Here is a 25,121-nt window from a genome sequence, read left to right as displayed (position 1 = left end):
ATTCTCCCAACCCCACCCTTCAGATCCCTTTTTCTTCTGCTGTATTTTTTCCCATAGCACTTACCACTTTCTAACAAACCATGAACTCTCAACCAGTAGGATACAATTTCCAGACAAAGTAGCGTCACATATATCAGATTCTTTAAAAATTTTAACCTCTCAGACTCACATAGATAAAAAGCCTTCCAAAATACTAATTAGTGGGTTTCTATATTTGAAGTAGAATCTAGGTTTATTAACTCACTAGAGTGGAATTTCTGAGAGGAAAAAAGGCTTTTACCAAATGCTAACAGTAGTGCCTGCCACCAAGTCAGTCGTCAATAATAATTTGACATAGATGAATGAGTGAACAAATAGATGAATGAATGATAAGAAAATGCTTCAGGCTACATTATCAGCAGTTATAAACTGTCTTAAATTGTGGAGAAAATTCCTTTTCCTCCATTTTCAGTTCTTAACACTCAATGTAATCATATAATTAAGCACTACTTACTGGAGGTGGAGTTTGAAGCAGGAGTGAGTGAGTTTCTAGTAGTGATTTTGTCTTTCCATGAATGGATACAACCCAAGCCAGTTTTATGGGCACCCCCATCTAGGTTTCAGTAGGGAAGAAAGAGAAGCCTCCCTAGGAAAAGAGGAGAGTTAAAGTCCACAGTGGCTTGCCACGCCAAGTAGAGCCTAGTGTTTGCTACTGCTGGAGAAGAGTAGATAGAACTTTTCCAGGAGCCTATGGAAAAACAGACCCTTTTCTGTCCATCCCAAAGAGAAGAGTAATATTGCCAGTTGGTTCCAGAGGGCATAACCCAATAAAATACTAGAAACATGCTCTATCCTGTTGTCTTGGGTTGTTCTTAGACTGTGGACCTATGACCATTGGGCTCTACCACTTAGGAAATCCAGGGAGTTGTTCAACTCTTCTTGAGTATGGCCAAGCTTTAATGAGAAGTCTGTCACATTGAGAATGGCTAGGCATTCAGGATCAGGCTGCTTAGGCAGAAGTAGCCCACTGGCCCTTTTGAAATCTACATTTCAAACACATTTCTAATACTTACTTCACCTGCTGAATTTTAACCAACCTGTATCAGTCAGCTTAGCATCTATGGCCATGGTGTCAACTATTTTAAGAGAGAGTCTAGGGGCACCTGGGTGGCTCAGTTGGTTGACTGTCCAACTTCGGCTCAAGGTCATAATCTCATGGTTTGTGGGTTCTAGCCCCATGTCGGGATCTGTGCTGACAGCTCAGAACCTGGAACATGCTTTAGATTCTGTGTCTCCCTCTCTCTCTCTCTGACCCTCCCCCACTTGTGCTCTGTATCTCTCTCTCTCTCCCTCTCTCTCAAAAATAAATAAATATTTTTAAAAAGTTTAATTAAAAAGAGAGTCTAATGATAGAAAAAAATTGTCTCATTTCAGTGTATCATTTGCTTAGAGGACATAGGTCCGGAAGAAACGGTTGTTTTAGCAATACTAGCAGGGAAGAATAATTCTAGAGCAGCGCACAACTATCAGAAGACTCTGGCCAAATCTATGAGCTCACTCCTAAGGACAGGAGTGCTGTTCTGTGTTGTGATGGTTTCAAATAAGCTTTTTTTTTTTTTTTAAATTTGACTTTGCTTTCTCTCTCCAAAGTCTAAAGATTATTTCTGTTCCCATTCACCTTCCCTTCTCTTATTTTCCAATCTTATAGTCTCCCTTTTCTATAAAACATTCTAAGTTTAGATGACTTAGCATGAGGAAATACTTAATGATTTTCTAAGAAAATTGATATCACATGAAAATAAAATCATTTTTCCTAAGGTGACCTAACCAGTTGCACTTTACAGGATTTACTGTACTACCTTATATACCCAAGCTATGTCTACTGGTATACTTGTGGCCATGAGGTGGCACTATAATGGGCATGTGGGACTCTTATTACAGTAACAAGATGGAAGTCAACCATAGTTAGAAATTGGCTATGGTATAAAGTTTGGGAACTACCACATATAATCTTCTCATACTCCTTACAGAACTAGCTTCCCAACACATATAGATTATCAGCTCTTTCAAAAAAAGCTAATAACTTCTATTATTATAAAATAAAATACAAAATAGCATAGTAAATTCTTCGATAGTTTAGTGTACTCCTCCAAAAGCTGCAAGATGACACCATGAATTTCTGTAATGTAAATGCTTAGCCCAGCTTGGAGGCACACAAAAATCCATTTCATCTGAAAGGACACACTTGAGTCTTTTGGTGAAATAGAAAATTAATGTTTCAAATTATACCATCTATTGTATTAGAATCAAGCATCATCATAGCTACATTGATTTATTTACTTTTTCATCAATCTGCTCTACCTATTAATTGAATGCTTACCAGAGCATTGCAGTAGATGTTATGGAGTAGAGAAGAAATCACAACAACATCTTATGACACTAATAAATGGAATTAAGCTGTCTCTAAGGAGAGGTCTGAGAAGATATAAGAAGAGACCTTCTGTTTCCAAAATATGAACCCCACAATTTGGCAATTAAAACCACATGCTTTTGAACTACAAAAGAATTTTCCATCTTTAAGAGTGGCTTAGTAAAATACAAATATACCTCAGTAGATGCTAAGTCATAACACCTCATACTTTAGTTATCATTATAGATAGACCTTGGCTGATAACCTACTCAGAGTAAAACACTAAATGAGTTAGAAATTATTGTGAAGGCCCTAGGGAAGCAGGGTGGGGATGAGAGGAAGACACTGAGGGGAAGGTGGAAAGTTTCCAGTGATAAACCTCATCAATCCACCCCAGTTCTTGAGTGCACAGAACAGCTGAGGTAATGTGACACAGTGGAGCAGAGTGAATGAGCTGTGCAGTCACAGCAACTAGTTCATCCTTGGGCCTGCCTGCTACATACTTAACCACAAGACATAGGGGTCAGTTGGCTCTCTGAGATTCTGTGTCCACATCTGTAAAACAAAGTAATACCATTGTATTAGGGTTCTCCAGAGAAACAGAATTGATGGGATACATATACATACATAGAGAGAAATGTGTCATGAAGAATCACCTCACATGGCTATGGAGACTGAGACGTCCACAAGCTGCTGGAGGCCTAGGAAAGCCAGGGATGGAGTCCAAGTCCAAAGACCTCACAACTGAGGAAGCCAATGGTGTCACTCCTACTCAAATTAAGGGCAAATTAAGACTGTTTCAGGTCAACAGCCAGTAAGAGAAAGCAAATTCTTTTTTTCTTCCACCTTTTGGTTCTATTCACGCCCTCATGGGATTGGATGATGCCACCACATGAGAGAAGACAATCTACCTTTATCAGTCTACTGATTCAAATGCAATCCATTCAGAAATACCCTCACAGACACACTCAGAAATAATGTTCAGCCAAACATCTGGGCACCCTGTGGCCTAGTCAACTAGTCCTATGAAATTAGCCATGACAAGTCCACCCCTTGTCAGCTTGGCACCTGTTTGCATCTCCTTAAACCATATTTAACCTCCAAATAAAGAAAATAAGATGTTCATAATTCCTTTTAACGTGATACAACTACCCTGTGTATGACCAGGGAAAATGCACCAACCCCTTCCCCAGAAGAGAAGGTAAAGTGCTGGAGTGACATTTAGTCTTCTCCTTGATTTTCTGTCACTTCAATACCATGAAGTAGAATTAATAATACATAAATACTATGATGTAAAGTCAACACGTTTTATAAGAGAGGAAAGAAAGGAAAGAGCAAGAGAGGAAAGAAACACACATACACAAACATATTCTTAACGAAGTAAGGAGAAAATGGTCATGACAATTACAGTCTTTATTTCTGAAACTAAGCCTTGGTCATAGCTGGCATTTATAACTACCTTTTCCCAGTAACTCATAATGAATTCCTTTTGCCTTCAGCAAGTAACTTAGCTGGGTCATGGTTCTTTACCTGGTGGGGTAACCTGACTCTTCATTCCTGAAGAGGCTGGGCCATTCGTAGCCCTGCCTGGATAGGCTTGTTGTAGTTTCCATTGACCTTAATCACAGGGCATGGTAATACTAAGAGAGGACTTAGGGGTTTCCTGTATACTGGACATACTCTTCTTTACCTCCATGGTAGAGTAGAAACTCTATTTTCCCTTGGTGTTAAGTATCAGTCACTCCAGCCAATACCATAACTCCTATTTTGACTGTTAATTTAGGGCCACGAGAAGCCTATAGTGGTCATGTGACAGTTTTAACTTCCAGTGTAATGAGATTATTGTTTTGTCTCCTGGTAGAAGCATTCCTCCCTCTGGAACTAAGACCTTGGGGCCAGCAGAGCAGAAGGTCATGAGAACAGGAGGCAACAATTTTGTTAGTGGGTTGTTACAGCAGTAATAGTGAATGTTCTCACTATCATTTCCACTCCTGGATTCCTGTTTGAATGAATCCTAGCTAAGGAAGAAATAATACCATGTACTGGATACTCATTCAGAGCATATAGATCCTTCTGGAGAACTTTGCCTTATGCTCTGCCAGGTACTGACACCTAGTTGGTATCTTCAAACTCAGCAACTGAGTCTTCCAAAGGCCATTCCACTGTTCCATCATGCCCTCTACTTGAGGATGGGGGGAACATTGTTAAGACTAATGAGTGTGGGGCCCACTGCCATGCTTCTTTTCCTGTGAAATAATTTCCCTGATCAAAAGCAATGCTGTGTGGAATACTGCCATAGAGGATCCTTATGATTAAATGAGATCATGCATGTAATTTTACTTTCTTAAAATCATAAACGTGAATATAGATCAAAAGCGTTTAATAACAGTAATATTGTCTATTTGCCAAAATGAACATTTTAAACAAAGAATGTTTTGGGAAATTATATTGTAATAGAATTTTCAGAGATGAGGATTCCTTAGAGATTACCTTGTGGCTTTCAAACTTTTTAAGCCCACAACCTTTCCTTCTAACAAAATTTGTAAGACAGCTATTATGTAAAACAGGTAAAATTAGACTTGCTATATTTAAAAGTAGAATGGAGTGGGAGGTAGTGCAGAGAAGGAGGCAATGCTCACCCGCCCAGTCAATCCCCCAGGATAAGTCTTCTCAGAAATACATTGAACGAGTAATGGGGTCCCCTGCCTCTAATTAAATGGCACCCCGACACTCTTAGGCAGTTTTAGAACGGAAAAACATCAATGCAACTATTTGGATCATACAAATTTCACAATGAGGTGAATTTTGATTTTTACAAAAATTCTTTATGGCTAACTCAAATCATGTGTTTGGAGATTCTGCTTGCACTTTATGAATTTGGGTCAGGCTGCCTTGGCCAACATTCTGGAAATAGGGTGCAGTTTCTGTCAACTAAAGCATAAGCATGTCACTTACTATGTACATCATTGCCTAGGTGTAACTTGATTTTTTGCATTAAATTACCAGTCCACCATTAAAGATTGATGCTTCAAAAGTACTTCACTGAAGCATAAAAAGAATGATGAAACTACTAACATAAATACTACAATAAAAAACAATTTATAAATGAAAATAATTAATAGGATTTGTGTGCACGTACAGATTATAAATCTAAATGCACTGCAATGAGTGAATCTGTGAGCCACATGCATTCTCACAAGCACACTCCCCTGCCTCGTGTGCCTCTCCTGCTTTCTAGATGAATGCCATATCACATGGCATGGGAGGTTTTATTGGGAAAGGTCAAACCTTCAAGGCCAGGATTGGCATGAAGAGAAGGTACTACTCTTCCCCCATATGTCCCATCATTCATGGAGAGAGCAGGACCTTGGGCTGAGGCCCAAGTGATCTGTTATTTTGCTTTTTATAGGACAAGTTTTAAAGAAGTTTTGTCAACAGGGGACTCTACAGGCTGTTTGGCATCCAAAGGTTAGAAATGGGGAGCCAGGAGTTTGTTTATACAAGCTGTCTGAGACAGACAGCTGTTTAGGACATAGGTGACACAGGCTCATGGGTAACTACAATTCTCCCCTTCTTGTTGTCATCAATCTTGAGAGTAGTTGAACTTGGGTACAGCTTCTTCAGGTAGAGAATGGGTGAGGGTGGGGTGAAGTCCTACCTAAATAATTGAGATTTCTTATAGACAATACTGCTCACTTCAGAACAACTAAGTGGTGGACAACGATGGTGTGGAGTAAGCTATGCTTAGTCTTCTGTGTTAAAGTGTTCTGGAGTTAATTTTTGTTGATATCAGTCAAGATACCAGCAGGAAACAGATGGCAAAAGGTGGGAACTGAGGAAAGTTTAGTAAAGGAGCTATTTATAAACATGTGGGCAGAAGACATAAGGGAAGACAGCAAGGGATGTGGAAGAATCCTGGGGCTGGCAGCAGGAGGGAAGCATCACTTCTCCTAGGCCTGAAGGGGCAAGGGGAGCTGGTTACCGAAACCCAGAGAGAGCTGTAGCTTTGGAGAAGTTAAGACATGGGATGTGGTCTTAATGTCCTTTGTTGTAGGAACCTACTACCTCCAACCTACAATCCTACAGGGAGGAAACAGAAGATAATAGATGACCCTCACCTCACTCTTTTCCCCTCTAACCTTCTGCTAGTGTTTCCACTGGCCAAACTGAACCACAAGTCAGAGGGCAAAGAATGTAATAAATCCAGCTATTGGAATCCATAATGGTCAGGCTTCCAAGGTACAAGGCCAACTGAAGAAGGAAGAGAGAAGATATGAAGGGCAAACAGAGAGTGTCCACACTGCAAGGAAGACAGAGCCCAGTGGCAGCCCTTGTGGGGACAGCTTGAGGAGAGCAAAGAAAGTAAGGGCATGCAATGGTTTAAAAAGAGATAGGAGTAAGATCCTACTTTTTCAATAAATTGAGCAGGGAGAAAAAGAACAAATTATAAAACTATCTCAAAGAGGTCTCTGGATTAAGAAAAGAGAGTATTTTCTGATTTGGGAAAGAGACTGGAGTTTTCATTTGAAGAGCATAAGGGTCTGTGAAGGGAGTAATCGGAGAAAGAGAGAATAACAGACATGGTTGCTATGGAGAGTATTTGTCTACTTTGAAAACAAGTTGCAGGTAATGAGCAATGTCAAAATTGTACTAACTGTTTATTGGAAATCATTACTCCTCCATAGTCAATCTTAGAATGCATACTACTATAATAGGTTTACTATGCTGTCTCCTAAACGTGTTTTATTAGACTTTAAAATGTTCTCACATATGACTTGAACAGATTAAGGCTTTGATCGAAACGAGGAGACCAGATTTGAGGATTAGGTAAAGGTTAAGAAAATTAAATATATTTCAAAATTGATTAGCTTTTGGAATTCTTTCTTGGCTAAAACTAAATATGTAACAGAGAATGAAGGCAATTACAAATTAAAATTCATTTTATACTCTTTTTCTTTCTAAATCTAACAATTTTAATGTATTCAAGGCTAATATATAATGTGTTATCTAAATTCCATCTACAGAACTTTGTGGTGTCTCAGAACCATATAGAACAAATTGGAATTTTTCCAGGCTGATCCACTTAAGACTATGACAGGTGTTAATAGATTGAAGACCTTGGGAATCACATTGTTTGAACTACTAATATGTCATTAATCACATATGTGTTATTTCATTTCTTGTTAAGAACTTCATTCATACCTAAAATGAGCCAATACCACAGGCACCATGAAAAGTGGAGTAGACATGTTTTCCCACACTAAGAAGACAGCAAGCATTTCACTGTCAGTGCTTACTGCCATATATTGCCACACTAGACCATCAACATCCATCATAGCATTATCTAGTCCTTTCCTAAATGTTTCTTGGGTATTTAAAAGTATGGTTTCTTTTAAATATTCAATACTTGAATTGGCAAAATTATGAAAACGCCTCTCATCAAGAAAATCTCATTCTATTTATAACATGGGCTCCGCTCAGGTTTATAGGTATATGGATGAGAATACTTTTATGAGAACTGGGGCCAGTCCAACCGATCAAAATAACGGTATCAAGCTATCCCATATTTCACTGTGATGTGGTAAAAGTCAAAGGTCTTTTCAAACAATAATTGTAAACTACAAGACCCATATGTTTCCTTTTCTCTTCCATTCTATAACAATAAGATAAAAAATGGACTTTTGCAGCCTTTGGTTAGAAGCCTTTATCTTCAAAAGAGACCTGAGAAGGAAGACTTAACTGACCTTTCCATGTAAGAAAGCACATCACCTACTGAGATTTGTCTTCCTTGTGGGCACCTCCCTACAAAAGAAGTAGGAGGCTAAAATAAGCTTTAACATGTGCAGATTAAAAGTAACCTTCAGGCAAATGGGTTTTCAACACCACTCCTTACTGGGCAAAAAATTTTGTGTCCCATAAAATTAAATTACCTCCTTGGAAATGACTTCTCCAATAAATTACACCATTAAATATAGTAAAAATGGAATTCCTACAAAACAATTTTCCCCTCTCTGAGGGAACTCTCCCATCTCTGTGAAAATTGATTCCACCTTAAATGGAGTATCCATCTTGTCTAAAAATGGGGGCATACAGAACCTAAAAACTGTCAAAGAAATAGCAGGACGATTAAAGGCCAGAAAAAGTAATCAGGTCTTTGAGGAAACTAGAGAAAGTTTACAGAAATCAATGCCTTATCACTTTACCAAATGCTAAATTTAAAGAACATGGAGAGCTGTCACCTAGCAGAAGGTGACTTGTTATTTTCAATTTCTTTGAAGTCGCTATCTGAAGGAAACAATCAAATTATTAAACATTGTCATGAGTTTGCGAGGTGGTAGCTCTTGTATTAACTCCAGCAATCACTATAAATTGACTATATTTTCACTAATTGAGGAAGTTCTAATGTAGTCCTTTTTAAATGAGGTTGGAAGTCACAAACACAATGTTGAATGACTACCCTGTATTAAGAACTAAACCAGTTTCTTTAGGGATGAAAATATCAAGACACTACAATCCACTTTAAAGATTGGCCAAACATACACAGAACGAGAGAATTCATGAACACGTATTGATAGTACAAGTTGTGTGCATAATTTGAACTGTGAGGCAATTGGGCACAATTCTCATGAGGCTATATGAGGCTCAAGTGTTCAGTTTGACCTAAAAGGTAATGGGCAAATATAAGAGGTCCATGATGAGATATCCTAGCAGTTATGCACAGCGTGGACTAAAGTCAGAAGAAATATAACACAAACTAACTGTAATACTAATAATACCTACCACAGGTGGCAGACGCTGTTCTAAACATTCTCATGTATTAACGTGTTAAATCCTCACAGTAAGGCTAGGAAGCAAGCACTGTTAATCTCTTTTTACAGATGGGGAAACCAAAGCATTTAAAAAAGAATGTCTAATTTTTACAAGAAACTTTCTGCATAGCAACCCCCCATGCAGGTAAATACAGAGTGAATTTTTAAAAAAAAGTTTGTATTTATTTTTGAGAGCGAGCGAGCGAGCGAGCGCGGGGTGGGGGGTGGGGGGGACGGGCGGGGGAGGGGCAGACAGAGAGGGAGACACAGAATCTGAAACAGGCTCCAAGCTGTCAGCACTGAGCCCCATGTAGGACTCCAACACGTGAACTGTGAGATCATGACCTGAGCCAGAAGTCAGAGGCTTAACTGACTGACCCATCCAGGCGCCCCAAGGTGAATTTTCAAAGCAGGTATTGTCATCCAGAGAAGAATACGAATACTGCCGTTAAATATATTATTTATAAATACTTTTATCATAGAAAACTTTAAATGTATCTAAAATAGAAAAAATAGTGTAATGAGCACCCTCCTCCACAAACCCAGTCTTGATTCATCTACTATACTTCCACTCAACGACCCAAACCCCTCCCTCCTCATTATTTTGCAGTAAATGCATACATTCTATCATCCCATCAACATTAAATCTTTCAATATGTATCTCTAAAAGGACACTTCCTTCTTCTTCTAAACATGACAATAACACCTTAAAATTACAGTGATGTCTTAATCTCAGATACTAATCAATGATTAAGTTCCAATAAGATATCTCACTTCAATATTTATTGAGCACTTGCTATGTTAGCATAGATACTGCCATTTAAATTGCCTTCCCTCCCCCTCTCCCCTCGATTTCTCTCTTACTAAAAGGAAGGAGCCTGTCTCTACCCGATGATTCAAAGCCCTGCTGTTGTGCCTTTGGGGACACTTCGCAGAGCAGCCCCGCCGCCGCCGGGACCCTGAGTCTCCGGCTACCTCGGCCCCGCCCCTGCCCTTCCCCGAGGGGCCCTAGGACCGGCCCGGAAGCCGCTTCGCGGAGGGATCAGTTCTGCAACCCCACACCCCGGCCCCGCCCCGGTTGCCTAGGCGACCAAAGGCCGCAACTGAGGCGAGTTAATGACGACGTCTTTGGGGACCACTCCCGGGGGAACCACCCCCGCGGCGACGACCCCGGCGGGAACCACACCGGAGTTGGAGGTACGCAGCCCCTTCCCCGCATCCGCGACCCCCGAGCGCATGCCCCGGGCCGCCGGGGTCCGCAGCAGAGGTGGGTCCCCAGGGAGGAGCCCAGCGCCGGGGTTGGGAGCGCGGCGCCGACTGAGGTCGGGTTGAGAAACCGCCCAGGCGGGCGTCGGGGCGGCGCCGGAGTCCCCGAGACAGGTGGGGGTCACTGAGGCACCGCCCCGCGCTCCCCGAGCCCTGCCGCCCACCTCGCGAGGGGCCCTCGGCTAGAAACTGTAGAAATTCCTCCCCTGGACTGTTTCGGGTCCCGGCGACCTCTCGACGGCGCGCTCCTCTCCGATTTTCACTTGAATGGGCCAGTCCGTTTTGGAAAGTGCTACTCATTTTTTTTTTTTTGCAATGATCACTGTTTTTATTGTTCAAAGATGTCATGGAATAATAACTCTTCATTGTTAGTAGGTTGATTAATATTTGAAGGCCAGGGCTTGGTGTCTCCCTGTTTATTTCACCACTTCTCTAAATAAAGACATACATGATAGGGCAAAGGAGGGGCGCTGGAAAATCGACCTCCTGGTTATAACTTGGTTGCGTATCATCAGCTTGTTGTTAGGAAAGTAATTTAACTTCCTTAGTGGTTTCCTGTGTAAAAAAAAAAAAAAAAAAAAAAAAAAGATTTATCTTTAGACCCCTCCCAACACCAACTCTCAATAATAAATGGGTTTTAGGCAACTTTAATTACTCATAAGCTTAGAATCCTATGATTTTAATTAAAGACATATCTGCTATGCCAGATATTGCTTAAAAAAAAATGTTTAAATCTTCACACACTGAGCCCATCATGTTGTTCTATGAAGTTCTGTCTTCAGTGTTTTTAGGACTGAAGGTGCATAATAATGTTATAATTAACACTGCTATGCTCAACTCTCTTATTCGTCTAAATAACATTTTTTGTGTGTTTGCAGAAGATAAGTATTAGCTGCTATTTTATAAATGAAGAAAAACAGAGCCAGTAATTTAGTGCCTTGCCTCGGAGATATATACAAGTTGTTCCCAATCAAGATTCTTCTGAATACCATATGCAGACCACTAAAGCATGCTGGCTCTCCTATGAGCCTTTTGAAATTAGCATATATTAAAAACACATTTTAATGTGATAAACTGGTTACTAAGCTAGTTACTCCCTTGTGATCTCTAATGTAAGTAATACAGTTTCAAAAGTGGCAGAGGAAATTTCCCAATTAAATTGTGTTACTTAAATATATACAAAAACTTACTTGTGAAAATGCTCATTTGGCGTTGTACACTTCCATATACTTATTTATCCATGTAGATAATATCCTTTCCAAGAAGACTGATAATTTGGAGTTAATGAATCTGCACTTTAAAAAAGAAATCTTTTTTAAAGATGCAAAGAAGTGCGATACTCCATGGGAAAAAAAAATCACTTTTTTTTTTTTTTGGTTAGATCAGACGAATGAGTTAGTTATAGACCTTAGATGATTATCTGCCATGTTAGCACTGTCAGTGGGCTCATTTGTTAACTCCCTGGAGGAGCAGGTTTCCTCGTAACAAGCAATTCAGAAAATGCTCAGTCTTTTAGTTAGTAACAGACTGAAGAAATCAAGATGGAATATGGACTCACTTATCTGTACTCACTTAGCCTGTACTGACATGAACAGCCATATGATATGCTGCATGGTAGGAATGCCCTTTTCCATTCTATTGATTTTTTTTTTAATGTTTTTTATTTTATTTCTAGGAGAGAGAGACAGCATGAGCAGGGGAGGGTCAGAGAGAGAGGGAGTCACAGACTGAAACAGGCTCCAGGCTCTGAGCTGTCAGCACAGAGCCCGACGCGGGGCTCGAACCCACGAACCGCGAGATCATGACCTAAGCGAAAGTCGGAAGCTTAACCGACTAAGCCACCCAGGCGCCCCAACCATTCTGTTGAAAGCAGAGTTCCTGTAGGTTACCGAGAAGCCACTTGATCCATAGAGCTAGCATTCATTCAAATGACAAGGGCTGCCTATAGTCTACTGGTGCCCACACTGGGTTTTAGGGGGTAGTGGAAAAGATGGCAAAGACACCTCTCTCAGAGTCTGTTCCCAAGGCTACTGCTTTTCAGTTAGATACTGAAAGGTTCTATTCAGTTCAGATTCTTTCAAGTTGATCCCGCAAGACCTAGTTCCTTGTGGTGTCATTTCTAACACATTCTGTATCCAAATTGGCTCAGCCAGTAGACCATCTAAGTCATCTGAGCCAAAGAGTAGTGAAATATTTCCTTTATTGCCAAGTCAGTCAGAAATAAAGCATAAGCTTCCAGTAGTCCGAGGTTTCCAGACTTATGTGTTGTCAGTACCTAGAATAAAAACAACCAGTTATCCCAGTCACATAGTAGGCACTCAGTAAAACATGATAACTAATTAAAGTCACGGGTGGTCTGACATATGCCAAGGAAGATAGTTATCATAGTCCAAAATCTATTGAGATGCTGTGAACAAGCAGACATGAGATGAAGGTCCAGGAATTTTTTTTTTTCTCTAACACTCCATAAACTCTTTTTGACAACTTTTTGAATTCAACATTCCAGTTTCTTTAGTAAAATGGGAGTAAACGCCCCCCTCTAGAAGGTAAGACTAAATGTTTGGGAGATAACTGTATAAATGCATAAGACCAGACAAAAATGAGGAAAACCTGAAAATGTTTGCTATGTATAGACTTTTAAAAATGCTGTTTAGGAAATAGAATCATTTAAGTAGTATATACATAAAAGCACTATACTTTAACTCACATTGGAGACCTAAAAGAAAACATAAATGATTATTGCCCTATTGCTTCTTCTGAATGATGTCTCTTAGTGTTACCCCATTCCTAATGGATGACATTTACTCAGTGCCTTCGAGACTTTATCTCACTTACTGGCATAGGGGAATTACATAATCTTGAGTGGAAAGACGGTGTTACTTGTCTTGAAGATCTTCAGCATGTCCAGGAGGGGGCCCTAGACAATTCTCTCTACATTAGGTGGTCTCCCTACAGACGTTGAAAGCAGCCTTCACTCCATCATCAAAAGGTTGGAGAGAAACTCTTGGGGCTTAACTTGAGCAGCAAGATGATCAGGGTTTTGCGATTTCTGTATCACTCAAGAGGTATTTATTGAAACCATTTTTAGCACATACCATAGGAAAACCTGAGCAGGACCATGGGGAGGAGGCCAAAAATATTACTTTTTAAAATATTGTTGAGAAGACAGTACTAATGTTCTTCAAAATGTTAACATGTGGTAGTATTATTTATAAAATACTTAGAACCTCTTGGAATAGTGGCTGTGAATGTGGAGGTATTGACAGACATTCAGACTTCACTTTCTTTTTACTAGTGGTCTTTGAGTTTCCTGTCTTATTTTAAAAGCCCTACTTCTCATCTCTTCAGCTCTTTCAGGTTTTACAAGTAAACTTTAATCTTTTTCTAATATATAAAGTTTTATTTTACTGCAGTCAGGTCTTTCACATCGCTAAAATTAATTTCTGATAGATATATTTTGTATATTTGAAATGAGGATCTAATTTTATTTTCTTCTACACATGAACCATCAGTTATGGTGGTTTACTTCATTTACTAAAAATCCATTCTCTTTTCCCATTGAAAATGGACTGACTCACTATGACATGTGTATATACACATGAATAAACATAAGGATGGGCAGCATGGTTGAACAGAATAGAGAATCCAAACATATATGTGTATACATGTATATGTGTGTATATATGTACACATATATGTATTTTTGAATTTATTAAAAATTTATGTGTATTGTACATATATATTTTTTTAAATATTTTTATTTATTTCTAGGAGAGAGAGAGACAGCGCGAGCAGGGGAGGGTCAGAGAGAGAGGGAGTCACAGCCTCTGAAACAGGCTCCAGGCTCTGAGCTGGCAGTCAGCACAGAGCCCGATGCGGGACTCGAACCTACGAACTGCGAGATCAGGACCTAAGTGAAAGTCGGACGCTTAACCGACTAAGCCACTCAGGCGCCCCTGTACATATATATTTTTAATATCCTTTTCCAGTGACCTAATTTGGAAAGGTTTCACTCATTATTTTTTTGAAGATGTATGTATTCTTGCATAGTTTTAAAATATTGTTTTGTAAAGTTCCAGAATGATACAATTGAGATTCCAAATTATCGTCACATTTTTAGAAATTTTTAAAAAATGTTTTATTTATTTCTGAGAGACAGAGAGAAAGAGAGAGACAGCGTGAGCAGGGGAGGGTCAGAGAGAGGGAGATACAGAATCTGAAATAGGCTCCAGTCTCTGAGCTGGCTGTCAGCACAGAGCCCGACATGGGGCTCGAACCCATGAACCGTGAGATCATGACCTGAGCCGAAGTTGGACGCTTAACTGACTGAGCCACCCAGGCACCCCCAAATTGTCATGACATTTATAATTTTTTAAATTTGAAGGTTTCCAGAGAGTCTCCTTTATTAGGCCTTTTTATTAAACTTTTTATAAAGTTTATAATTTCTTTAGGTCTATACCTTTCTTATTATATTTATAACCAAGTATAGTTAAATCAGGTTTCTACCATTTCCATTTGCAATTAGTTTCTAAAATAGAGAAAAGTAATTGATCTTTATATATTTGTGTTATATAACCATCTTATCAAATTTCTTATGAACTCAAACCATGTTAGTACAATGTCAGGTTTCTTAGATGTACGTACAACCCTGTAATCATCAAATAAAGATTTTTTATTTCTTCCTTTCTAATATTTAAGCCACATATTTATTTTTCTTATTATATTAGTTAGATTCTCTATAGAGTGTTGAATTACAATAATGTTACTACCCAGGATCCCTTTTTATTTTCTGGTTTCATAAGAATAACCAGTTTTTCGCCATTCAGCCTGATGTTTTGGCAAATAATTTTTTGTGTGTGTAAGTTTTTTTTTTTCTATTCATGTTTTACTAAGAGTTTTGCTGATGAATTCCAGCAAATGCTTGCTTATTATTTACTTATATAATTATATCATTTTTATCACTTAATTTGACATAAAAATATGCTGGAATTGTTCATGAAGATCCATACTTGCATCTTTGAAATTAACCTTATTTAGTCATAGCTTACTTTTCTTTTAGGCCACTGTTGGAAACAACTTTCTAAGATAATGTTTTAATTAAAATTTATGCATCCGAATTCATTAATGATTTTGGTTTATAATTTCCATTTTGTGCTAGTTTAGGTTTTTCTGTGTGGACTATGCTGACTTCTTAAAAATAAGTTGTCTGCAGTCTGTAATTATTAAACTAACATAATTGATGTGTCCCTGATTGTTAGGTAGAACTTCAAGCATACAACTGTGCAGCCATGGTGACTTTTTAAAAAGTAGACTTCCAATTTAATTTGTTTGGTCACTTCCATTCCCTTTCTCACCCCTGCTCAAATTTGATAACTTCTATGTTCTAGGAAATCACCCATTGTCTTGTAATTTCCAAATGTATTATTTCTATATAATGTGGCATATATTTATTTTTCTTTTAATCACATTTGCCAAAGGTTTTTGCCTATTTTATTCATTATTTTAAAGAACTAGTTCTTGTTTTCACTTATCCTTCTTTCATCTATTATTTAAAAAATATATTTTTCTTTCTCTTACATTGGCTCCTTAGGATGGCCTGGACTGTAATGAGGTGAGTGAGGTAGTCTCCTTGGACACAAAATTAAGGGATGCCAAAAATTTAGTAGATAAGCTGAACTTTAGTTGAAGGCATTTTTTAAAAATTGAAAGTTAATACAAAAAGCCCATAACAGATCAAAATTTTAAATAAAGACAACATCAGTAGTACTGATTTTTTCTTTTGCCTTAGGCTCTGACATGGCTCACCACAGTGCTGCTTCTTAGTTCATTTATTTTCATGCTTGAAGAGAGCCTTTCAGAGTGTGGAAATTGTAGACTAGTCTATGTTCTCTAGGTCTGTGAAACCCCTCTTTAGTCATGTTTGATGAACTGTGTTATACTTCTTTTAATGAACATTTATTAAAAATATTTTGAGATACTACCAGTGATGGGCAGAAAGATATCCTGAAAGCCTAACTCTAGAAGAAAGACATATATACAATGTGGAATGTTTAGGTGAGTTAGAGAAAAAATTCAGAGACAAGATTATCTGGCAAATAATATTAAGCTTATAATTTTATTACTTCTGGAATAATTGCTAAAATCCACCAGGTGGTGGAGTAAAATGAGTTACAGTGAAGTTTAGCTTACATATTTTTCTTGTCAGAGATGTAATTTTACAGAGAAAACCAAATTATATATCCACATTTTTATTAGGCTATTCATGAATTTTCTATTGTATCTTTAATTTTTATAAGTCAGAATATATGTGTTGAAAGATTCAAGATTTTTTTACCACCTTATATTCTTCCAAGTACAAGGCAGTATATAAACAAACAAAAGAGAGTTCTAGTTTAAAATAGGTTCAGGAATTCAATCTACAATGAAAGAAAACAACAAAACCAGAGGCAAGCCCTCCTACAAGATGATTATCTTAAGCTATTGAGTTTTAGCAAAAAGGGAGACACTAATTTTAAGCATCTTAGCTAGAATTATTATTGTGAAAGAGGTTTAAAATTGTTATATTCTCTTTCAGACAGTTCTTGTGTGACCTATTTTCTTCTATCCAGAACATTTTCGCATCTAATAAAATTTATTTGAATGGCTGTACAACGTACGTTTCATGCATATTTTTATTCATTAACAATGAGAGCGATCTTGTGTATTAAAATATAAAAATTATTTTTTAGCATGAACTCAAACCTAGGTTCAAATGACTTGCTGTAACTCACAAAATTAGTAGGCAAACCCTCATGAGCCCTTCAAGTCCAAGTCCTACTGTTCATCATGCTCTGTCATCTACAATGTCATCAGATGATAGAGATGAATTCAGACAGTCGATTAACAACCCATATTGACATGACTAGGGTCTGCAGAATTTTAAAAAGAAGTAAAAGATTGAATGACTGTCCCTGACAAATTTATAGTCTAATGGAGTTGAGAGTACAGGAGTAATTATACTTTACTGCCAATAATAAAAACCATAACAAACAAACATTTAACAAACATATAGTCATATTTACAGACTAAAATACCATCCTATCCAAAAACTGAGTGCATATAACTCAGCTGAGGGCCTACTAGGTGCAAGATATTATATTAGGCACTAAAAGTATTTTTTTCTTAGTTGAGTTTATAATCTAATAGAATGACCTAATTTAGGTTAATTTGTTAACCCTGGGTTACAAAAGATAGCTAATATAGTAGCATATTGTATATCTAAATTAGATTTTTAAAAATAAAAATACAAGAATCTAATATTAAATTACTAACATTAAGATGATTGCCATTACCAGTAAGTGTTAGCTTTGGGATTTTTCTACTCTTGAAAAGAAATAAGGAAAATGTGGAATGTGATCTTGTTAACTATAGCAAAGCATTTTGTTGCTGTTCTTATTTATTGGAACCATTCACATTGAAGGATGAGAATTATCGAAGGATAATTAGCCATTTGTTGAATTGAAAACATTTGCACCCTCCCTCCCCCCCAAATCTCACAATTTTTAAGTTTTGTGGAGCTGCTGCTTCCTACCTCTGCTTCTCAGTCACCTCTTCCATCCCCCATTCAGAGCTGTTTTCCTCATGGTCTGGCTCTGGGCAGTTTCATCCATTCTCATACTTGGAGTGGCTCCTAAAGCAACATCTTTAAACTTGACCATTCTGAGTCTAGCATTTCTAAGTACTTTCTAAATATTTTTTCCTTGATATGCATATTCCACCTTAAACTCAACCACTGAAATCAAACTCATCATGTTGCCTTCTTAAAACCAGCATCAACTTCCAATGCTTCCATTTTTATTGGTATAATGAGAGTGCCATGTATGGTACAGTACATGTGACTGTACTCTGAAGAAAAGGACTTGGCTGAGGGTTGAACAGGAGGTGAAACTATACTGTATTCACAAGTAGTGCACTTAGATGCAGGGCTGTATCAGCCTTAAACCTTTTAACACATCCTCTACTCAGAGAGGATGCCTGGTCACACACAGGTGGCCTACGTGCTATTGGAGACCTAAGAATCACCATCTTTCTCTTTCTTCAGTCATCTATTTCAGAAACTCATGCTCTCTATTCATTATTCCCTTTTGTAGTGCCCATATATAATATGTTGTATTCACCCCTTTCTTTTCATGCACACTGCTAAGATGCCTCATTCCTGAACCATTTCAAAGACCTTTTCAGTGAACTCTCCTCTATGTTCTTTCTCTACTCCTGTGTTTCCTTCACCCTCCTTCAAATTACCTTTCTTTAAGGCAAAATTTTATCTTGTCACTTGACTGCTAAAAAATCTTCATGGGTTCCTTATTTCCTATGTTATTAAGAACAAACTCTTCAGCCTGTCATTCTTTGACATGACAAGGTCTAAAATATTTGTTATCTCTTGTGTAGTGTCTTGCATTTTGTACTCAGTAAATATTTATTTAATTATTAAATAATTATATAAATTATTATTAAAATAATTGTGAGATTTCCCACAATATGTTCCCAATGCCCACTTTCCACTTAGAACCAGCTAGTCCCTGACTTGTATCCAAGACACCACGGTGTGAATTATTTGATATTTATAGAACGAGTCCCCAGGTATCCTCTTGCTGATTCATTCACCTGGAGCATCATTATTGCCCAATCTTACCACGTCCATTTCTGGGCTCCTATCTATAGGCTTGTTCCTTTATTATGGCTCACTTTTCATTTTATTTTCTTGTCTCAAAGTCACCCTTGGCTTGTTCCTTCCACTAGATGTTAAGATGTTGAGGCTAGCAAGCGTTTTTTTTTACTTGTCTTTGCCTCCTCTTGAACCCCAAGCACAATGAGGAATACGTAGATACTTTTTAAAGTTTGTGAATTGACTCACTCTTGTTTTATCAGTTCCTGGATGCCTAAGAGAGCACATACTCCACATCATTGTCCTCCATAAAAACTTCAGAACACTCAAGCAAAGATGGGACTCATGCTTCTTTTCCTTTGAGTTTTCCAGATCCTCTGTCTGTATCTGTTCCCTCTGTATTTTCCCTCTGCTTTTCCTCTTGGTTCATGTTTGATTTCCATCCTGTGGGAAGCCAGGGATCCACTTGAATGGTCTACTTTTGGCTTCCTTGGATCTGGACTTCCTGTATCATCTTGGTGATTATGAAGGGAGCCTCGGAGAAACAGTTGTACCCCAAAATTAAGTCTGCACAGCACAGTTTGACATTTGGGTATCAGTAAGTTCTCCTCTGGGAAACATAGTTGGTTTAATGCTGACGTAATTTCTTTCTCTGTGCTTCTCTGTGTAACTGGTCTACTCACTGGGGAAAAGAAAAACTGGCAGAATTAATATGGGGACTGTTCTTACTCCCTATTCTCTTTGTGCTCTGAATTTCTTTAGCTGGCCCTGAAACTAGTCTCACTTTAATTATAAGACTCTGGTTCGGTTCTTGGACAGTTTTTCTTAAGGCCATTAGCTAGTATAAGAGACTGAATCACTTAGCTCCAAAGACAAAGGACACTTGCTCCTTCCCACCAGAAGATGTTCTTAGATGTCTTAAAACCCAGGGAAGTGTCAGTCGAGTCCCATAGAGGAAATCTCCCCCATGATAATTCATTTTTGGCTTTCTGGGAATGCACACATGAAACTGATCATCCAGTGCCCCCTGCCCCACAGTTGTTTTAGACTGTTGCTTGGAGAAACCAAGATACTCATGAGGGGAAGATCAGCCCATTGGTGACTCTCCGGGAAGTTCTCTCCATAAGCAGCGTATTCAATCTACCACATGCTACTACATGCTTTTCCTGGAATAGAGTTCCAACTTCTAACCTTTTTTCTTTCTTTTCCAATGCTGGGTAGATGTGTCCTCATGGCAATTCTGGGATGTTGGTATTGTATTAAGGATTGGTGGCCAATCCTGTTGAGGACCAAAACCCTTAGAATAAAGAAGTGGCCCTGCTCCTCCTGGTTGAACTGGGTTTTCAGCTTATAGGGGTGAGACATGTGGCAGGCTGGTCACTGCTAGGTGACTGTCTCCTGGTTGAATTTCCTAGAAACATGTAACCTGCCACAGGAAAAAAATAGAATTACCAGCAATAAAATTGAATCAGTAATTAAAAAAAAAAAAAACCCTCCCAATAAACAAAAGTCCTGGATCAGATGGCTTCACAGGCCAAATTTACCAAACATTTAAAGAAGTATTAACACCCATTCTCAAACTATACCAAAAGAATACAAGAGTAAGGAAAATTTCCAAATTCATTCTGTGAGGCCAGAATCACCCTCATACCAAAACCAGATAAAGACACCACCAAATAGAGAGAACTACAGACCAATATTGCTCTTGAATAAAGATGTGAAAATCCTCCAAAATATCAGCAGACCGAATCCAATAATATATTAAAAAATTATATACCACAATCAAGTGGGATTTATTCCCAGGATGCAAGTGTAGTCCAATATTCATAAAACAATCAACGTGATACATTACATCAATAAGAGAAAAGGTAAAAACCATATGATCATTTCAATAGATGCAAAAAAAGCATTTGACAAAGTACAACATCTATTCCGACTTCAACAAAGTAGGTCTAGAGGGAACAAAGCTCAACATAATAAAGGCCTTATGTGAAAAACCCACAGCCAATATCATAGTCAATGGTGAAAAACTGAGAACTTTTCCCCTAAGGTCAGGAACAAGACAGAGATGTCCACTCACCACTTTCATTCAACATAGTACTGGAAGTCCTAGTCACAGCAATTAGACAACATAAAGAAATAAAAGGCATCCAAATTGGTAAAGAAGAAGTAAAACCTACTATTTGCAAATGACATATATATACTATATATATAGAAAATCTGAAAGACACCACCAAAGAGCTACAGGAACTGATAAATGCATTCAGTAAAGTCGCAGGATACAAAGTCAATGTACAGAAATCTGTTGCATTCCTATGCATTAATAATGAAGCAGTGGAAAGTGAAATTAAGAAAACAATCCCATATACAATTTTACCAAAAACAATAAAATATCTAGGAATAAACTTAACCAAAGAGTTAAAAGACCTAAACTCTAAAAACAATAACACACTAACGAATGATGACACAAAGAAATGGAAAGAAATTCCATGCTCATAAATTGGAAGAAAACTATTATTTAAATGTCTGTACTACCCACAGCAATTGCAGATTTAATGCAATCCCTATCAAAATACTAACAGAATTTTTTACAGAACTAGCACAAACAATCCTAAAATTTGTATGGAACCACAAAAGATTTCAAATAGCCAAAACAATCTTGAAAAAGAAAAACAAAACTGGAGATATCACATTGCAGATTTCAAGTTATATTACAAAGCACTAATACTTAAAACAGTATGGTACTGGCATACCATAGACACATAGACACATAGACCAGTGGAATAGAACAGAAAACCCAAAAACAAAGCCACAATTGTATGATCAATTAATCTTCAACATAGGAGGAATGAATGTACAATGAAAAAAGATGGTCTCTTCAACAAATGGTGTTGGAAAAACTGGACAGCCACATGCAAGAGAATGAAATTGGACCACTTTCACCATACACAAAGATAAACTGATAATGGATTAAAGATCTAAATATGACACCTGAAATCATAAAAATCCTTGAAGAGAGCACAGAAAGTCATCTCTCTGACATTGGCTATACCAACAGTTTTTTAAGTATGTGTCCTGAGGGAAGAGAAATAAAAGCAAAAATAAACTGTTGGGACTACATCAAAATAAAGTTTCTGCACAGCAAATGAAGCAATCAACAAAACTAAAAGGCAACCTACTAATGGGAGAAGATATTTGCAAATGACATCTGATAAAGGTTTAGTATCCAAAATATATAAAGAACTGATACAACTCAGTACCCCAAAACAAATAATCACATTAAAAACAGGCAGAAGACATGAATAGACATTTCTCCAAAGAAAATATCCAAAAGGCCAACTGACACATGAATGGATGCTCAGCATCACTCATCATCAGGGAAATGCAAATCAAACTACAACACCTCAAACTTGTCAGAATGGCTAAAATAAAAATTGCACCACAGGGCATTTATCAAAAAAATACAAAAACACTAATTCAGAGGGATACATGCACCTCTATGTTTATTGCAGCATTATTTACAATAACCAAACTATGGAAGCAGCCAAAGTGTCCATTGACTGATGAGTGGATAAAGTAGAGGTGCTATGTGTGTATATATATGTGTGTGTATATATATATCTACAATGGAATACTATTCAGCCTACAGAAAAGATATGAAGTCTTGTCATTTACAACAACATGGATAGAGCTAGAGAATATAATGCTATGTGAAATAAATCAGTCAGAGAAAGACAAATACCATATGATTTCACTTACATGTGTAATTTAAGAAACAAAAGAAATGAACAATGTAAAAAAGACACAAAATGAGGAACAGACTTAACTATAGAGAACTGATGGCTACCAAAAAGGAGGGCAGCAGAGGGATGGGGGAAATAGGGGATGGGGATTAAAGAGTACACTATCATGATGAAAAATATAAAAGACCAAAAAGAAGTTTGTTAATTGAAAGCCATCACTCGGTTTTAAATATGTATAAAAGACAAATTAACTAGACATTCAACTTTTCAGAAGAGAGGCACCATTACTTGAAAACAGAAGAGAAAAATGATTATCTGAAAGACTGTTGTATTTAAATTTTTATTTCTTATTGCAACTAGAACACAGAACAAATTTTCATATCATTGGGTTAATATGTAGAACATGTGATTGAAATAACTCATTGCACTTTTTTTTCTTTTCTTTCTTTTTTTTTTTTTTGGTAGAGAGATGCTGAATTCCAGGAGCATGAAAAGATTCTTTCTCCAGATTTTCTTTCAATTGCTCAAATCACAGAAATGCTAACAGAAGATGTAGATGGAGTTCAACAGTAAGCACTTCAATATTACAACTAAACCAAATCTAAAACAGTTATACTTCTGCATCTATAAATGATCATGATATGCTATTAGATATTTTACACTTTTTAAAAAAGAGTTGTTATATCATGCAAATATATGTGCTCTGGAGATTTATATATAAATATCTCCATCCAGAGTCTGGAACATGAAAATTCTCAAACAACTGACTTTTTACGCTACTCAGCTATCTTCTTTATGGGAGAAATGCGTTTCAGATCAATGTGTTAGTGTTAACAGAGAGTGGGGATTTATTATATTATTATATTATAAAGGCAACCTTTAATATATGCTGTCTGTTGCTGCTTTTCTTTTTCATTCATAAAACTATCAATATGCATAATAACCTTTAGGTCTTCTGTCTCATCATGACAAGAATAAATTGTAGTTTTTGTAATATTAGTAATTAACACATTTTAATATTTTGGAAATCCTGAGTATTAGACATCTACCTATGATTTTTATCAGATATGAAGCTATACTAAACATTCTGATTTCATACACTTTGCCTAAAAATTTGAATAAAACTGAATATGGGCAACAATTCTAATATATGTACATCTCATTCTTAAGGCCATTGATTTCTGTAGCAAATTATTTGCTTAGGACTCTAGTCAGATATATCTAACACACAAGTTCTTAAAACATGTTTTGAGCAATCAGTCATTTTAAAAGTTATGTTGCTCTAATAATGGAAGCCTGATTGACTATAATGTGTAGAGAGTGGAAATGATGTGATGTTCTGGATTGTAATGTCTCATGTAAGATTTCTTCAGGCCTGTTGTCCAGATGTTAGCAGAGTATTGTGCACCATAATGGACAAATAGAAAATGACTCTGTCAGTGACTGTCATTTGCAAATCTTACAAATATTGTGAAAGAGAGGTGATTTACTACTGAGAAGGAAATAGGACAGATGTACTGGCTGGAAGAGAAATCTGAGAGGGGAAGGCATATTAAGAGCAGGCAAATGACACTGACCAGCCTTTTCCCAAGTACCCTTCACCTTCAGGGCCTGCAAATCCTGCTAGAAATCCTGGTGATCTGTGATTTGGCCATACCGCCTACTATCTCTATAAGTATTAGCCAGTCAATTAAAAATTTCACAGATATTTAAACAAGTATCTCATGATGATTTTACCAGTTTTATAGAAATGAATACCCATTGGGAATTCTGATTTTTAGTGTCAGAACTGATTAGTAAACTGCATTCATTGTATTGGTATCACTGAGTGCTTAGTAAGTAAAATATTATTTTCCATTTCCATCTCAAATGTTGGTCATCGAAATGCAAAACATAGGTTATTTAATACTGGGCAAAATAATATATGCAAATGACAGATATTTAATATATTTTACAATTCGTTTGTATTAAATATTAAAAGATCTTATGTTAAATGAAATTAATATTAAATAAAAGATATTGCAAACAAATTCTTTTTAGACTTATTTTTTACCAAATCTTAATTTGTACTGCATCACCTACCTTGTGTGACAATCTTGTTTTTTTCTTTTTTTCCACTTACTGGTTCTGTGTGTTGTTAAATATTTAAACTTTAAAAGTATTTTTGGTCTTCAAGAGGTGACATCTAGGATAAAGGAAATGATACAGAGGGTGATACAGAAGTTAGTAGTATAGAAACAACTAGGTTCAATGCAGGTTGACCTTTTAGA

General features: G+C 37.3%; 1 protein-coding gene across 2 annotated transcripts in view; it reads left to right on the top strand.

The window, feature by feature from the left end:
• Positions 1-10,285: 10,285 nt before the first annotated feature.
• CABCOCO1 (ciliary associated calcium binding coiled-coil 1) overlaps positions 10,286-25,121 on the top strand; it is a 121,443-nt gene continuing 106,607 nt past the window's right edge. Inside the window, exons 1-3 of one of the 2 annotated variants that reach the window (XM_039255358.1) lie at positions 10,286-10,395; positions 16,055-16,075; positions 23,317-23,420. In XM_039255358.1, coding sequence (XP_039111289.1) covers positions 10,315-10,395; positions 16,055-16,075; positions 23,317-23,420 — 206 coding nt within the window. In that variant the 5' untranslated portion in view covers positions 10,286-10,314. The remainder of the gene's footprint in view (positions 10,396-16,054; positions 16,076-23,316; positions 23,421-25,121) is intronic. The other variant, XM_039255360.1, reaches the window with a different exon arrangement.

Source organism: Hyaena hyaena, unplaced genomic scaffold (genome assembly GCF_003009895.1).
Source record: "Hyaena hyaena isolate Hyena2069 unplaced genomic scaffold, ASM300989v1 scaffold_522, whole genome shotgun sequence".
NCBI lineage: Eukaryota > Metazoa > Chordata > Mammalia > Carnivora > Hyaenidae > Hyaena > Hyaena hyaena.
This window is presented reverse-complemented; position numbering and strand designations above follow the sequence as displayed.